Source organism: Arachis stenosperma, chromosome 9 (genome assembly GCF_014773155.1).
Source record: "Arachis stenosperma cultivar V10309 chromosome 9, arast.V10309.gnm1.PFL2, whole genome shotgun sequence".
Lineage (NCBI taxonomy): Eukaryota > Viridiplantae > Streptophyta > Magnoliopsida > Fabales > Fabaceae > Arachis > Arachis stenosperma.
In genome coordinates this window covers 163371713-163389722 of record NC_080385.1, presented here as the reverse complement: position 1 = coordinate 163389722, position 18010 = coordinate 163371713, and the positions used below count along the sequence as shown (strand labels likewise).

The following is an 18010-nucleotide window of genomic DNA, read 5'->3' as shown; positions in this document are numbered from 1 at the left end:
TAGGTATACGGATAATTATTTTTATCTTTAAGTGGATGGTTATTTTTACTAAGGGTGAGTAGCGTATGACAAACCAAGTAGCGACGGTAAAACGGGATGATTATTGATAAAAGTGGGATGGCCGCCAATTAAAAAAAAAAAAGAGTATTAGAGTGAAATATTTTAGTAAATTAGAATTTCACATAGTTATTTTTTTTGAAATAACTAATTAAATTTTTTAAAAATTAAAAATTAAAAATTAAAAATTTTAAAATTTAATGTAAAATAATTAAATAAAAATTTTTAAATTTATTATTTATTTTTATTAAACTAAATAACTAATTTATTATGCACATTATCAAAATTTTTTATTGGCTTCCTAACATAATTGCGCCAACCCTCGTTGACTGCATAGGCGATGTGGGATCTCGAAAATGTGAGGTGCGTCAGCCTCTCAATGATGGTGCGATAGGGACCACATCGGTAAATATGAGCGACAGAGCTAATAATAGTAAGCCCTTCTTCCCTCGGCTTCTGCCCCCTCTAACACATTAATTTCCTCACATTCATTGCCACTTGCCAGTATTGCATTATAGGCTGTGGAGTCCACAAATCTAAGTGGATAGAGACATAGAGTAGTCTCTTAACTCATCACAGCCTGGCTTATTAAATTATTGTTCTCCGGGTAGAACTAATATTATAACAGTTATTTTCAGTCAATTATGCTAGGACTAATATTATAAAATTTTAGTAAACAGTAAGTTGTCAAATAAATTTAAGTACAAAATTCACTAAAAATAATTTTTTATATTGAGTTTAGATTTTAAATAATATTTTTAATTGAATTTCAGATGTTTTTATTTTTAAAAATTTTAAATTTTTTTTCTTATATTAAATATTGGTTATACAAGGTTGATTTTCAAAACTTTTTTTAGAATAATAATGATATAACTAATAAAATTTATTATTTTTATTAATATTTGATCAATTCTAAAGAATAAATTTTAATATTAAATTTTAATAATATAAAATTAAAGTATAAATATTGATCCAAAATGTTGCCCATGCATAACGAATTTCAGCCGTTAATATTTTTCGTAAAAAAATCACTCAAATAAAGATGTTTAAAACGTCTTTTTTTTAAAGATGGTTTTTAGTAATTAAAATTTAACACATATAATTGATTAAATAATATTATTTTTGTCAAAATTAGGCCAGATAAATTAATTTGATCGAAAAAATAGTGAATCAAATTTTGAACTGGTCTAAATTAATATTACTTTTTATAAAAAATGACTACAATACCCTTATTATAAAAAATGATCAAAATACTCCTATTATTATATATATTAATTTTGAGAATTCTCGATTCTCGGCCTTTATTTCTTGTCGTCATAAAATTAGATTTTAGAATTTTCAAAATTTATATATATATATATATATATATAATATAATATGAGTATTTTAATTATTTTTTATTATAAAGATATTGTAATTATTTATAAAAAATAATATTAATTTAAATTAATTTAAAATTTAATTTATATTTTTTTTATTAAATAAATTAATTTGTCTATCTAATTTAATGTTAATAAAAATAATATAATTTAATTGATTATATATATTTAATTTTAATTATTAAAAATATTTAAAAAAAAAATATTTTAAGCATTTTTATTTAAGTGGTTGCTTATCGTAAACAAATATTATCACAAAGATATATATGTTATACATAAAGAAAGTTTATTTTACACGAAAACCCTAACCACGTGCTTAATTAATTATTACTATTAGATCATGGACAAAACTTGTCCCTTATTAGCACCATAATAATATAAAGTACATATCATAACACATACATATATGATGATCATATACATCATATAATAACAGAAATTAATTCGTCCAGATCATCACATATCACTTGCAAGATACTCGTTCTTGTGACCACTGTAATACAAACCAGAATAGAAAGACCATGATAGAACGCTATGCGATTGATATTGGTTTCCAGAGGAAGCAGAGAACCCAACCCTAACCCATTCTGGAAGCACAGTCCTCAAGTCAATCTCATGAGACACCTCATAACTTTGACCATCCGGGTAATTAGCTTTGACTTCTAGGGTTTGTTTCTCGGCATGGTATGATACTAATACATCAAGGGTTTCATTTTCCCTCCTGTCCCATCTAACAAGCTTTGAGGACTTAATGGAGTTAATATCAATTCCAATGTGATTGTAATTTGGATCATAAGTAGGATTAATGTACGTGTCAAACTCAACTGCGACCACTTGGTTCGACGAAGTGTTACTTAGGGCTGTCTTAGAATTAAAAAGCCCTAAGTAACCTCCGCCGGAATTCTGTGGTATGGTAGAGTTCGGCGATGTGATGAAGAAGGCGATCCCATCGGCCGGACCGCGGACCGGGGATGTGAGCACAAAGCTGAATTGTGAGTCAAAGCTTGCGAGTTTGTTTGTGCTTTTATCCCATAGCTGTAATTGAAACGAGTGCAAGACTCGTCCAACAACTTTTTTGGGGGTGCTGGTGAGTTGGAGTGTGTTGGTTTGTGAAATCTTTGCATCACCTTGCAAGATTAGGTTTCTTTCTTCTTGATGGAAGTAGTTATCGAAGCTGAAACCAAGGGAATTTAATGAGCATGCCCTGTTTAGAAGCATGAGGAGGATGGTTATGGTTATGATGGCAAGGTTTGGGTTGGAGACAGCCATGGTGTTGGGGATGTGTATGTAGTGTAGCTAATATTTGCTTGCTACAATGATGGGTTTAGCCTTTTAGCTATTTATTTAGGTGCTCTATGAAAGGACCCATGAGGATTTGGTATAAAAAGTTAGACAATTAGTTTTATTTTTTGGATAATAAGTGTTTTTACGGTGTTAATAAGTAAGGTGTTTTTATTAAAATCTGAAATAGTTAAAATTTTCAATGTATCAAGTTAGTAAAACTTTTCCCTCTTTGCTAAGTATTTTGAATTGGAATAAAAAAGTAACGACAGAGAGTTAAATTTTTTTCAGTTAATTTTTTAAAAATTGTTTTATTTTAAATTTTAGATTTTAAATAAATTATAAATTTTTAATTTTGAATTCTATATTTTAAATAAAAAATATTAGTACTAACTAACTAAAAATTAATTTCTAATATTTATCTAAAAGAAATTATATATTAGGAGATTATTTTTTTTGTCCACGATATCTCCGAATCTAATTAACACATTAAGGACTAATCTATCGTTGATCTGACCTTCATTTAAGGGTCTGTTACTAGCCAATAGGTTACTGTATGTACAAGACGGGATTCAAACTCCTGACACTTGTTTAAGCGGACGAGTGAGCTGATCACTTGACCAACTCAAATTAATTTAATGACATGTATTTTGACTTACAAAAACTATAGGGCAAGCAATTTTTAGTAATTTTGATCATTATTTGGTTAGTATAGATACTAAATTATTTTTAACAAATAAATTTTACTAATTTATTATGTAAATTCTAGAAAATATAACTACAAATTATATTGACTTATGTATATATATAAACTCTGATAAATAAAGATGTAAATTATATGTTTTTTATGTATAAATATTTATAAATATAAGTATAAATTATTATTGATCAAATACGAACCTAAAATAATAATATTTATATTGTTATTCGACTTATATATAAAGTAGAGGTCCATTTCATTCTCTTTTCAAACTTATCTCTCTTTTATTAACATTTTTCATCTCATTCTTTTTTCAATGGTTCGCCATTTCTTTCATCCTCTTCCATCCTCCCTCCACCGCTACTTTTGTCTCCGTCACTACTCTTTCCGAGAGTGTTATTGCCATCACCGCTGCACACCTTTCTCTCTCTTTTTCTCTTCTCGTCGTCCATTGTTGTCTCTCCCACTCTTTCTCTTTGTATATCGTGCTTCGATCACTCTTTTTTCTCGATGATTTTAAAAACTTGTGTAGGGTACTATAAGCGTCTGTCGCCTCGAGTGACGTAGGACGGTGGAGATACAGTGAAAGCAGAAATATATTTGGGATATAGAGGATTTAAAAAAGAATTATGAAAAAAGAATTTACAAGTATGAAGAATAGTGTATAAAATTAATTCCATGAAAAAAATAAAGAAAAGTGAAGAATTTATAAAATAAAAAACTCTTTAACTTACTACTTTAAGGTTTTTGAGTTAAATGTGGTGTTATTTCATTTTATGTTCTCCCATTTGATTTCTCTCCTAAATTTTTCAACCGGTGATCGAGAGTTCCCGTGATTTAATAAATTTCTATTTTTTTCTTTTTTTAATAAAAAAATAAGAATTGTTGAATTGATTTTTGAAAGAAATCTTGTTAGTAATAATAATTTAGGTTGATGTTTGATTTATTTAGTTATGAATGGTGGAGGAAAAAAAATAGGTAGTAGTAGATGAAAAGTCTAAATGATGGTAGAGAAAATAAAAAATGAAGGTATTATGATTTTTTAGAATTTTGTGTGTCTTATGTCTTTATTTTAGCAAACATAAAATATATATACATATCTTTCGGCGTCTCAGTGTGTATCCTAATCAAATGGAGCCCAAGGGAATCAGGCAACACGCCAACACCTCACATTCTCACGCTATCCAAGTATAAAGTACCCATGAATTATTGGATGGGGTACGGTATCAATAGTTATGATCGGATAGGAAATTAATTGCCCAATAATATTTCTGTGCCACACCTACACATGCAGCGCATAGTGATTACTGCAACTTTGTAATATTTCAGTGATATACATTATTTGACTCCGCTTCCTCTTTATTGATTTTGGTTTTGGATGTGAATAGTGAAGGTTTTGCTTCACATTTTTTGAATATATAAATTCCTTTTTCCCTTCTCAATTGCTTCGTTTATTATTCACATTAAATGATAATTATTTGTATCGATTTTATTAGATTTATACTTTGAATTAGAATATCAATAAAATATGAAGATAGATCAATATTAATTAACGTGCATGTAAAATATATGATTACCGTATGAGGTCAATTGCAAAAGATTATATGAGGTAATTAATAATTTTTTTCAATCAAATTAAAATATATTATATCTTTAAATTACTTATCTAAATTTTAATATTAAAATAATTATTTGTACACTTAATAAAATTACTAATATATCTATTATTTATATTATTTAGTATTTTTATTGTTTATATATATTTTTTCATAACGAAAACATACACATCTATATGAATTTGGTATTAATAACACGTGCCATGTCTAATCTCCACATGATTGATACATTAATTAGCCGTGGAGAGAAGTAGACAGAAATATAGAAGTTCTTCTGCAATGTGTATTTATAATATTTATTTATAGTGGCTATAGGTCTTAATATTAAGTCTAAAAGTATAATAGTAATATGATGACATTTAAAATCTAAAGAGGATTGAAATACTTATTTATTTCATTGTCTTAAAAGAAATGTTAAGTTTAAACATTCAACTCATTTTCGAGAAAAAAAATATTAGCGGGTTAATATAATTTATATTTTTAGTTAACAATTAATTATTAATATTAAAAAATATAAATTAAAAGTATATTATTAAATTATTAAATTAAAAAATTAAATTAACAATTAAAAATACTGGTCAAAACCAAAAAAATCCTATTAGTTCTTGAGCATTTCTCTTTCAAAAAGGCCAAAAGTCACCAAGCAATACAAGTTAACCATAGAAAGTTCAAATAGGTTCTATTTATCTTCTCTCTCAGATCTTTATATAGTATAGAACTTCATTAAGGGTATATAAAAAAAATCAATTATCAAATTAATTATAGATATAAAATATATAATAAAATATAAAATATACTTTAAAAATAATTTTAGTATTGGTTTCATTTTTTAGATTAAATTCAATGCACTCTTCATTTTCCTTTTATTGAGGGTCAAACATTTACACATAAGGTTATGCATAAGGTTACCAATAAAAATAAAAATAAAAAACTGGGGTTGGAAGTAATTAATCTATTCATCTGATGAAATGATAAAGTACTAGCTAGGGAATATCATGCTTCTGATGAAGCAATGAAAACCCTAATGTACATAAAAAATAGACCATGGAAACAGGAAAACAGTACACTTGTCTGTCCTTTATTAGCATAACATCATACACATAATTAAACACATGATGATGATTGTGATTCATATCATTATATAGAAATCTCTTCAGTAGATCGCATATCACATGCAAGATACTCATTTTATTTCCATTTGAACGTAGTTCAAGGATGAAGTGAAAGACCATGATAGAATCTCATGCGATTGGTATTGAGCTCCTGTTGCAGCTGAGAATCCAACCCTAACCCATTCTGGAAGCACATCCCTTAGGTCAACGACATGAGACACCTCGAATCGTTGACCATTAGAGTAACTTGCAATGACCTCTAGCTTTCGAGATCTAGAAGTGTAAGAAACTAATACATTTACGGTTTCACCCTCTCTCCTCTCCCATTGCACAGTCTTGACGGATTGAATGGTGTTGACATCGATTCCAATATGCGGGTAACTTGGATCCCAATAATTGGAGAAGGTGTCGAACTCAACGGCAACAATTTGGTTTAGAGAAGGATTTAGATGGCTATGAGCATCAAAGATCCCTAACAGAGCTCCGGGGGAAAGCGCCGGTACGGTGGTGTTGGAGGGGGCGATGAAGAAGGTCAAGCCGTCGGCCGGTTCGGAAACCGGGGATTTGAGGAGGAAGCTGAATTGACAATCAAATTCTGAGAGTCGGTTTGTAGGTTTGTCCCAAAGCTGTAGTTCTGCTGATTGCAAGACTCTTCCAAGGGAGTTTGAAGCTGGGTTGCCTTGACTATTCACCTTGGTGAGATGGAGTGTGTTCTTGGTTGGTGAAATGGTTGAATCACCTTGGAAGATTAGGTTTCTTCCATCTTCTTGATTGAAGTTGTCGAAGCTGAAGGAAAAGGAATCTGATGAGTTTGCCTTGTTTAGTTGCATGAGGAAGATAATGGTGAAGGTAAGGAGAGGAAGAGAGAAGAGGAAGAGGTTTGTGTTGGAGATAGCCATGGCGTTACGTTGGATTTAGGATGGAAATTAAAGGTAGTTTTAGCCATTTGGGTATTTATACGGTCGAAAAATGAAGAGTGCTAAGGATGAACAACTTTTGTGATTTGTAGTTATCAAATAGTTATTAATGATATTTTAATTGTGTGAGATTGATGTGAAATTTCATACAATAGCTCACTTTTTTTTGTCAGTTCTGCTACGTTACCAATAGCATATCTGTCAACTTCTGCCAACTCTTGTTTAAATTGTGTTTCATGAAAGTGTGTTCGTGGATGTGTCTAATAAAAATATTTTTTTTATAACTGTATTTAATAGAAGTATCTTTATAAATATATTTTCTGGATGTGTCTCTTTATATATGTATTTAAAATATATTAATTATTAGACACATCTACGAACACACTTCCATGAAAACACAAATATAAATAAGAGTTGGCAGAAGTTGGCAGATAATGTATTGGTACCCTATACTTTTCCTTTTTTTGTTGGTTACATGCTGGCCAGAATTTAATAAAGTTGCTGGCCTAAACTTTTCCGTTTGGTATCTTATTGAAAAAAAATGGTGATATTGTTCTTCCATTGATCAAGAATTTCGATTTTTGGAAAGTATCACGGCCATCCAATAAGAAGGGTTTCAATTTTTTCAAATGAACGATTTGAAGACCTATTAATTCTAACAACTAATTACAGAGTGGATCATTCGGACCTTTCAATTCATAGATGTGGATCTCGGACCTATGAATGGGGATACTCCCGAAACTCACAAAGAAAAAAGGAAGTGAGTAACTTGAACAAAAAGAAACAAAGTAATTTAGACAAATCTTTTTTGTGGATAACCTCAACCTCAGACCAATCAATCAAATATTGATTAATACATAAGTTGAAAAATAATTCATGCTGTTAGAGTGTTTAATGTCTTTTCTATTTTAGTAACATACATTTGCAGTCATTTTTTTTATTTGAGAAATTTTAAAGAGCTCAATCTTTTTTATTAATATTATTCAATATTATTGCTCAATATCTTTTTTTTATACTATTAGAATTTAAAATATAAAATTTATAATTTTAAATTTAGTATATAAATATTAATAAAAAATAATAAATTTTATTAATTATGTAATATTATTTTTTTATTTTATTAATAATTAAAATAAAAACAGTAAAATACTTCATTAATCGGATGGACCATTACTAGTCTCTTTAGCATATTCATTTTGAGGCACTTCACTTACAATATTTAATTTATTAATATTAAAAATATAATTATTTATATTTATGTTATTATTTTTTATTAATTTAAATTTTGAAAAAAAAAAGTAGAATTCTACATTCAAAAGATCGGATTCGATGCTTAGTGAATTTAAAAAAAAAATAACATAAGATAAATAAAAAAATAAATCTATACAAAAAATTTAAATAAAACTAAAAAAAACTCCTACTTAAAAATACATATTAAAAATATAAATATAATTATTTATATTGTTTTTTATTCGTTTAAATTTTTAAAAAGAAATTAATTTATAACAACTAGTTATTTAAATTAGGCGAAAACCAAAAAATAATGGAAAAAAGAAGTATTAAGTCTTGGAGGTGTAATAATTTATTTTCAAACTTATAGAGCTCATTTCTATAAAATTAAAGAAAAATATAAGAAGAATTTATTTTTATAAGGGATAAGTACTCATTTTGGTCCTAAAGTTTAGAATCAAAATTAAATTCGTCTCTAATTTTATTTTGAATTTAAAATCGTCCACAACGTTTTATTTAGTATTAAAATCGTCCTTTTGAATAAAATCTTTTTTTAAATGACAAAGATATCTCTTTATATTCTTTGTTTGGCTATCCTCTCCTCTTATTCAAGAAAATACTCCCTTATCCCAACGTTTTTCACTCCTTCTCCTCCTTCTCCTCCTCATCATCATTATCATTGGACCATCCTTTGAACCCATTCAATTCCTCTTCTTCCTCCTGAGTATCTTTGTCCTAATTTCGGTACTCTTTAAAATGGTGTCATTTTTGTATTGTTGCTATTGTTACATGTGTTGAAAGGAAAAATCACGGCAGAGATCTGCCATCGAAGATTCTTCTGCCGCAGTCGAGATTGACGGTCGTCCTCGCATTGCCATGCCACACTCTCACCTCGCCTCGCCATTGAAGGACATCCTCTCCGCCGTCGTTGCCCTCCTCTTCAGCGTCGGTCACGGCGTCGTCACGCCGTCATCATTTACCTTGTCGGTTATCCATGACCTTCTCCAGCGATAATAGTGGCGAAGTAAACCAATGACCTTGCTGTCTCGATTTCGCTCTGGATCTCGTTTGTCTTTTTCTGCAATTGATTAAATTTTTCATTCTTTTTTTGTCCTTATAGAAGGATTTGATGTTGCATTTAAAACAAAAATTTTTGAAGTGATGGAGATGGTAGTGAATATTGAGGTTGAGCTTCTCTGCTTCTCTGTTAGTGTTTGTAGAGACTTCTCTTATTCTAGATCTCTTTTTTTTTCTTTTCCGGTGGCGGCGATTTTGATGGTGGTGGCCATGATTTTGAGCTATCTCCCTCTCGCTCTCTTTTTTTCTCGCTTCCCCTTTCTTCTTGGTAGTCTCGCTCTCTTCTTAATCTCTTTGAAATAAATGAGGTTGTTGATATTGTTTTTAAGTTTGAATGTTATGTTGTTGATGATGAATTTTTAAATTTAAATGTTATATTTTGTTGTGTTGCTGTTGTTGATGGATTAAAATAAATAGATATGAGAAGAAGAAGAGTTGGTGGTAATAAAACTAGTGGTGGTGGTGAATGATCGGGTTAGGATAAGAAAAAATATAAGAGTATTTTTGTTTGAAAAAAGTTGAAAGAACGATTTTAATATCAAATGAAACGTTGGGAATAATTTTAAATCCAAAATAAGATTAGGGACGAATTTGATTTTGATTCTAAATCTTATAGACCAAAATAGTACTCATACAGATTAGTTATATAAGGGATTTATTATAAATAGGCCAAACACTGGCCTGATAGAAAATAAGTCCAGGCTTTTAAAAGGGCAGATCTAGGCTTTTAAAATAGCCTGTTAGGCTTGCAGGTCGGTCTGAGCCTGCAAATATATATATATATATATATAAATACTATTGGAAGGAGTTGAACTTGGGTCTTCTATCGTATGAAAATATCTTTATCCACTAAGTCATTTGTCTTTTTAATAATATATGTGTATTTTTTATTTTGTTAATATCTTTAATCTTTGATGTTGGAATATCAAAAGCCAATCAAATAAAATAATTCTAAAAACTTTCCCTCCACATTAATAAAGAAACAAACATACACACGGTCATTTTTTCTTCTCTTCTCCACTTTACACGCTCTTCTACCAGACTACCATCCTCTTCATCTTCTCTTCCTTTGATTGTAGGTATTTCTTATTCTTTCTCATGTCATTATTTTTTATATTTGTTGTTATAATGTTAATTATTTTTCATCAATTAGAGTTTTATTCTGTCAAAGATCTTTTTTTAAGTTCAAATTTTTTGTTTGTGTTGTGATATTGTTTCTACTTTTTCGAACATAAAATTTTATCAATTTTTTTCATTAAAAGGTTCTTACTTTATGCCATTAATATAATGAAAGTAAAAAAAATCATGAGATAATGTTGTCTGTTAATTTTTGTTTAGGCATTACAATAGGCTTTAAAAATGGCTGAATCTGTAACTCTAAGTGATCCATTGGCCAATTCTATTTCTTTAAATGGAAAAAAAATTAATCGATCAGTACCAATAATGCCAACAACAGATACACCATTATAAACACCAATAACTATATCAGCACCAACACAGACAACAACTATTACAAGTCAACCACTCACTGATGAAAATGGTAGTAATGAAACTGTTATTACAAAAAAAAAGAAGAAGACTTCACCAATTTGGGACAATTTTGATCAAGTTGAAAGTTCTGAATGTACAAAAGCTATTTGCAAGTATTGCAAATCTATGTTTTCTTATGCTGGAAAAGGAGCTAATACTTCACATTTATGGAGGCATTCTAGTAGTTACTTACAAAGAAAATTGCATGTTGCTGCACAAAAGAAGCAACCATTGATTCCATTTCAACCTTCCAATTCAAGTGTTAATCCCTTTGTGACACCAGGTGCAAGATATTCTCAAGAGAATATGACACAAATAATTGCTACAGCAATTATGGTTCATGAGTATCCTTTTAGCATTGTTGAGGATGAAGTTTGGATGTGGGGCTTCCAATACGCTAATTCTGAATTTCATCAAATTTTTCGCAAAACTGCTCGAAGTGATTGCTTGGCGATATGTGAGGCAGAAAAGAAACAATTGAAAGCTTTGTTACAAGGTGTTAGGAAGATAAGTTTGACAATCGACATGTGGAGATCAAGCCATCAAATTGTTGAATACATGGTTATAGGTCACTTTATTGATGCTGGGTGGAATCTTTAAAAAAGGGTTTTGAGTTTTGTTCCGGTACCTGCTCCTAGATGTGGCATCGATGTTGCAGATGCTATTTTCAAGTGTTTGAAGACTTGAAAAATTGAAAACAAAGTCTTCTCAGTATCTGTTGACAATGCTTCCTATAATGATTTATGTCTAAGGGCTCTTAAAGATACTATTTCAGATAATAACTCATTACCTGTTGGTGGTAGTTTGTTTCATGTTAGGTGCTATGCACACATTTTAAATTTGTTGGTACAAGATGGGCCAGATAAAATTAAAGGTATTATTCACAAAGTTCGTGAGAGTGTCAAGTATGTCAATTTTAATGATTCAAGATTTAAAATATTTGTTGAGATTACTGAGAACAAGCGTTTAAAGGAGAAAAAATTCATCATTGATTGTCCCACAAGATGAAATTCTACTTATAACATGTTATCTGTGGCTTTGAAGTTTAAATCTGTATTTGCTGGGTATAAGAAAAAAGAACCCCACTATAGTTATGAACTATCAGAGAATTGGAGAAAAGTTGAGAAGATTTACAAATTTTTAAAAGTTTTTAATCTTGCTACTCATGTCATTTCTGATAGTGAGTATCCTATTGCAAATTTGTACCTTTCTAAAATTTTGAGAGTGAAACAAGTAATTGATAATGCTATTGAAGATAGAGATTCCTTCATGAGAGAAATGGCAACCTCAATGAAAGAAAATTTTGACAAATATTGGAGAGAATGCAATATGGTAATGTCTCTTGCTTGTGTTTTGGATTCTATGTGCAAATTACATTTTTCTTTAATTTACAAATCTGAGCATGTGGCTGCTGAAAATGTTGAAAAAGTGAAGAATACATTGCAAGAAATGTATGATGAATATGCTGAAGAGTGTCATGGTGATACAATAATAAGTGGAATTAACACTAGTAGTCTAGTTACTTCTTCTAATGTGGTTAGTTCTTAAATTAGTGAAATTGATGAAATGTTGAATATAGTTCAAGAAAAAGAAGCCATTCATCCAACAAAATCAGAATTAGAAGTTTATCCTGATGAGAGTGCTTACATTCCTGAAGGCAATTCTAAGTCTTTTAGTGCTTTAGAGTGGTGGAAAAATAATAGCCTGAAATTCAAGATTTTATCTAAAATGGCAGCGGACATATTAGCAATTCCTGTCTCAACGGTGGCTTCAGAGTCTTCATTTGGTGCTAGAGGAAGAGTTATTGATGAATATCGTTCTCGACTAAATCAAGAGTCCATTGAAACTCTCATTTGTGGAGGAGATTGGCTTTGGAACAAGTATGATTTGAAGAAAAAACCAAAGGTAAAAATTAACTTTTTAATATTTCTCTTTTTGACTAAGTATCTATGTTATAGAAAATATTTTCTCTTTTTAAATGTGAGAACATTAATATAGGTATCATGTGAGTAGTTAGAATAATAAAGTTGAACTTTCATGATATATAAAGGAGGTATCATATAATTTATACTAAGATTATGACCATAATTTTATTTTAAACATTTTTTTTGTACTAATAAAAAAAGTATTTGTTACATTTATATTATTTAAAAATCTAATGATATGCGTATGTTTGCTTTTTGTTTTTTCAAGGTGTTGGAATAGGAAGATTAAATCACTTTCAAGCTTGTAGGATTAATCGATTAATTATCTAACATTTTCTTTATTGTGTTTTGATTTAAGTAGTTATTAGCTTTTATTTGATGTTATGTTAGTTGGTTTGTTACAACTCTTGATATTAATAAAGTCTTTTATTTTATATGTTACATATTTTGGAAGTAACCAAGTGAGAATATATTCCATATATATAAATATATATATATATATATATATATTTTAATCAATGATAGTTATTTATCGATATTTTGTCTTTATTTTGTATCAATATTGTCCATAAATTTTTTTTTTATATTTTATAATTTAAAAATTAAATTATGTCTTAAATTTAATTATTATATAAAAAAACAGGTCTATTGACAGGCTTTAAGACAGGCCAGATTTAATAACAGGATAGGCTCAATACTTATTAAAAAGCCTGGCTATACCAATATACTCTATTATAGGCCTGACTTGTTAAGAGTAAAGCCTGGCCTGTTTCCACTCCTAGGTGGAAGCTCGCCCTCTACCACAACCATGTGACCCACTCGACCTACCTTTGCTACCTGTCGTCATGTCTGTACAATGAATATATTAGTAATATATTAATAACATAACAAATACCAAAATAATAACATAAGAATAAACTCAAGAAGTAACAAATAATTCTTAAAGTGTTTTAGTTTAGTAAATTAAAAAAAATAAGAAAAATTACATAGTATTTTATTTTCAAAGTAATTAAATTAGAATGAATAAGTGTTTTGGTTAGTTTAGTAAACTAACAAGTGCCTATAGAGCACTAAAACACTAATTGCACACGAGAAAATTTTCTTTTATAAGAACCAAAATGAATATATACATATATATAGTTTTTTTGTAAATATCATAAATATTTATTATAACACCAACTTAACAAAATAAAAAATGTAAACTAAGATCAAAATAATTATTCAAATTAACAATTGCACAAAAATACAGTAACTCAACAATTAATTATAACAATTTCAAAAACATAATTTTAATTTTTTTATTTCACTGAAAATCTTATAAAAATTTCGACAAAATAAATCTCTCCTAATATTCAGATTTCTCTACCCTTCAAGGTTTCCATCCAAACCAAATATCAATTAATCCTTCTCAATCGGTTAATTTTTTCAATTATTATTAAGATAATATATAAACAACATAATCATTATTAACACAGTCAAGTATTTTCTAACAATTTCAATAGCAGAAATCAGCAAATAGTTCAATAATTCAACATTTTTTATCAATCTCATAGTCTAATCTAACCTATTCTAACCATCTAAATTTACTAAAATAGAAAATTAAACAACTAATCTCTACTAACTAATTAATTAATTTGATATAACAGAATTTCAAATAACTAGAGTTCGAACAAAAAACCTTGAAGAGGGATGGAGGTGCAGTTGCAATAGAAGCGGCAGGAGCGTTGCAACAGCAATGGCAGGATCTTCAGCAGTGACGGCGGCGTCTTCAGCAGCGATGACGGCATCTTCAGTAGCGGCGGCAGCGTCTGAGGCATATGCGACGGCAGAGGAAGTTGACAGGGAGGAGAGATGAGAAGGTTAGAGAAAGAGTAACTTTTATGTTAACGCAGTGTGAATCACCAAAACATAGCGTTCCATTAGATGTCTCTACTATCGAATCTATCCGACTGTAACTCCGACGCTAAAGTTTGGCGTCATTTTTTGTGGTTTTCTGCCAAAAATTACTGGCAGATTTATCGTCAGAAGATACTATCTATAGGTGATTATTTGACATGATAAATCCTACATCAAATCCGTCGTTAAATCTGACGCTAAGTCTAAAGGTAATTGTCATCACTAAATCCGACGGTAAATATGACGGTACTCAACATTTTTTTTTTGTAGTGGCTGGTTAATCTAGGACCAAGTGTTTGAGAGTTTATTAGGTGTGGGAGAGTTCTCGCATAATTGTTTGTTTATAGAGTAAGTATGGCAAATATTTTTAATATTGTATGGTCTGGTCCAAAATTAGATAGAAAATTCTATTATAGTTATTGTGAGACTTTGATGTCTACCCATTTAAAGGCTCTAATACCTAATGTAAGTATAAACTCCATAATTAATTGGCCTTAGAATTATTCACTCACATAAATAATACTATCATATTTTTCTATCTCTCAAACTTAACAACACACTCACAAATAAGAAGAAAATTTCTAATAACTCAATACATTTTTATTGATATGGAGAGATCATTATTAAAATACATGGATCTTAAGCTTTTATATAGTTAAAATATGAGAATATACTTAATTGTTAAAAAAAATATTATTGGCTATGTACAATTAAGCATGAATTGTAATAAAGGTCATGAGACTTGTAGAAAATTCAATCTACTATACTAGTTGTTTTGATAAGCTAGATTACTCTTGAGTATAATATATATCTAGCCACTATTGTTGACTACCTTTGACTTATCTTTATCATGTAGTAGAATTTTATAAGTCATATTCGAATACCACAATCTAAACACAAGTCAAAGACAATCAACAATAGTAGTTAGATATATTATAGTCATGAACCATAAACAACTAGTCGTATAGCAGGGTGGGTTGAATTTTTTACAAGTTTCATCACTTCTATTACAATTCTTACATAGTTGTTTATAGTCAATAATAAACTTTTTTTTAGCAATTAAGTATGTCCTCATATTTTGCATATATAAAGATTTAAAATTCATATACTTTAATGATCTCTTCACATGAATAAAAATATATTAAGTTGTTAGAATTTTTTTTTATAAGTATGCTGATGAGTTTAAGAGATAAAAAAATAATAGTATTATTTATTTGAATAAATGATCTAGAGCCAATTAATTGTAGAGCACATACTCATACATATATTAACCTTTTTTTTGTATGTAATATTTTTGTTTCTTGAAGTACCTCATTGTCCATATATATATATATATATATATATATATATATATATATTGTTCATACCCTGGCCCAATGTTAAGGGCCCAAGTCCAACTAAAAGGCCTGATCCAATAGATTAAGCCCAGCAAAGCACCGACCTCCCCTTAAGAAGTCGGTGTCAGCCACGACTTAGTATGAAGAAGTCGGTTATGAGATTAGCTGGCAAATAAACACTCATTCAAATGAGTAACCGCCCCGAAAATCTCTCTAACCACTTCATAAAGCCATATCTTAACCTCCCTAAGATAATGGGACGGTTAATATCCTAAAGATACGGCACTACACCAGCGGTGGTTATTGGCTCACCACTATAAGTACACTGACACCTATCAGGTATTTCTAGGCCCAATACTCTCTAGACCTGCTCACACTCTTGCTAACTTAGGCATCGGAGTGTCTTTGCAGGTACCACCCCCCATTCACTCACGCGCGCAAGTCGGACGGAGCCTCCCGAGTCGCAGATACGTCCGGAGTTCTCCTCCTTCATACGCTTGGGCCATCAAACGTCATCCATTGCATTTATCTCCGGTTACCCACCGTAACATTGGCGCCGTTGCCGGGGACCCGAGAGATCATCCATCGATGGCGGATAGATCCCACGAGGAAGTCCATGCGGAAACGGATTCCGAGGAAGAGAATCTGAACGCAGGTAACGACAATGTGGATTTAACCTTCCACCAGGAAGTTAATGATCAACATAGAGAAGGCACCTCCGGAGTAAAAAACCCGAAGGCAAACCCCTCAGACGAGCGAGAATCGGGAAAAGGTAGACCATCCCACGTAACTGAATTAATGGGATTAGTCCACAGTCGCTTAGAACAATTGGAGCAAGAGCGGGAGAAGCAGAAAGAAACTGAAAGATACCTCAAAGAGGAGATGGAACGGCGAAAAGAGTTAGAAAGAAAACTCTTACAGCTAGAGTCCTCCCTCAAGGGTCACAACTCTTGCGACGACCAAGAAGATCAATTCCCGGGCGGGGAAGATCCTTTCAGCGAGGACATAATGAGGGCAAAAGTTCCTAGAAACTTGAAAAGCCCTGATATGGACCTCTATGATGGGACCACAGATCCAAAACATCACCTAAGTAACTTTAAAAGTCAGATGTATCTAGCTGACGCCTCTGACGCTACGAGATGCAAGGCTTTCCCAACCACTTTATCAAAAGCGGCAATGAAGTGGTTCGATAGCCTCCCACCAAGATCAATCACCAGTTTTGAAGACCTCTCGAGGAAGTTTCTGATGAGGTTTTCAATTCAGAAAGATAAGGTAAAACATGCACCGAGCCTCCTGGGAGTAAAACAGGAGGTCGGAGAGTCTTTGCGAGCCTATATGGAAAGGTTCAATAAGGCATGTTTGGAGATCCAAGACCTGCCCACAGAGGCAGTCATAATGGGGCTAGTCAATGGGCTCAGAGAAGGCCCCTTCTCACAGTCCATATCTAAGAGGCACCCTGTTTCTCTAAGTGATGTACAAGAAAGGGCTGAAAAGTACATCAACATGGAAGAGAATGCAAAATTAAGAGACCCGAGCTGGCGACCTCGACACCTTCCCTCATCTAAGGAGAGGGAAAGGGAAGTCAAGAAGAAGGAAGAACTCGGTCTCGAAAGGCCCAGGAAATATCACTCTTATACTCCTCTAAAAACTTCTATAGTGGATGTATATAGAGAGATCTGCCACACCGAAAGGCACCCCCAAGACCTATTAAAAATAAAAAAGGGGAAAGCCGCGGCGATTATTGCGAGTACCATAAAATATATGGTCACTCCACCAACGACTGTTACGACCTTAAAAATGTGATAGAAAAGCTGGCCAGAGAAGGTCGGCTTGATAGATATCTCATGGAAAGGTCGGACACCCATGGAAAAAGAAAGCGAGATGATATGGATAGAAGAGATCCACCACCACAGACTCCAGAGAGACATATTCATATGATCTCGGGAGGATTTG

General features: G+C 31.0%; 3 protein-coding genes across 3 annotated transcripts; 1 reads left to right on the top strand and 2 right to left on the bottom strand.

Moving 5' to 3' along the window:
• Positions 1 to 1888: 1888 nt before the first annotated feature.
• Positions 1889 to 2705, bottom strand: LOC130951744 (mannose/glucose-specific lectin-like). Its single transcript, XM_057880452.1, has one exon. The coding sequence runs from the start codon at positions 2703 to 2705 to the stop codon at positions 1893 to 1895; it is 813 nt and encodes a 270-aa protein (XP_057736435.1). The 3' UTR covers positions 1889 to 1892.
• A 3511-nt stretch (positions 2706 to 6216) lies between these two features.
• Positions 6217 to 7002, bottom strand: LOC130951881 (mannose/glucose-specific lectin-like). Its single transcript, XM_057880629.1, has one exon. The coding sequence runs from the start codon at positions 6973 to 6975 to the stop codon at positions 6217 to 6219; it is 759 nt and encodes a 252-aa protein (XP_057736612.1). The 5' UTR covers positions 6976 to 7002.
• Positions 7003 to 11922: 4920 nt separating this feature from the next.
• LOC130950397 (zinc finger BED domain-containing protein RICESLEEPER 3-like) lies at positions 11923 to 12912 on the top strand. The gene is made up of 3 exons (XM_057878891.1): positions 11923 to 12379; positions 12479 to 12804; positions 12898 to 12912. The coding sequence occupies exons 1-3, from the start codon at positions 11923 to 11925 to the stop codon at positions 12910 to 12912; spliced, it is 798 nt and encodes a 265-aa protein (XP_057734874.1).
• The last annotated feature ends 5098 nt before the right edge of the window (positions 12913 to 18010 follow it).

Bases quoted from the DNA above. Each gene is read 5' to 3' on its own strand.
- LOC130951744 (XM_057880452.1), bottom strand. From the start codon at position 2,705: ATGGCTGTCTCCAACCCAAACCTTGCCATCATAACCATAACCATCCTC.
- LOC130951881 (XM_057880629.1), bottom strand. From the start codon at position 6,975: ATGCAACTAAACAAGGCAAACTCATCAGATTCCTTTTCCTTCAGCTTC.
- LOC130950397 (XM_057878891.1), top strand. From the start codon at position 11,923: ATGTTATCTGTGGCTTTGAAGTTTAAATCTGTATTTGCTGGGTATAAG. The intron at 12,380-12,478 runs GTGATACAATAA...TGTTGAATATAG, and splicing joins ATATGCTGAAGAGTGTCATG to TTCAAGAAAAAGAAGCCATT.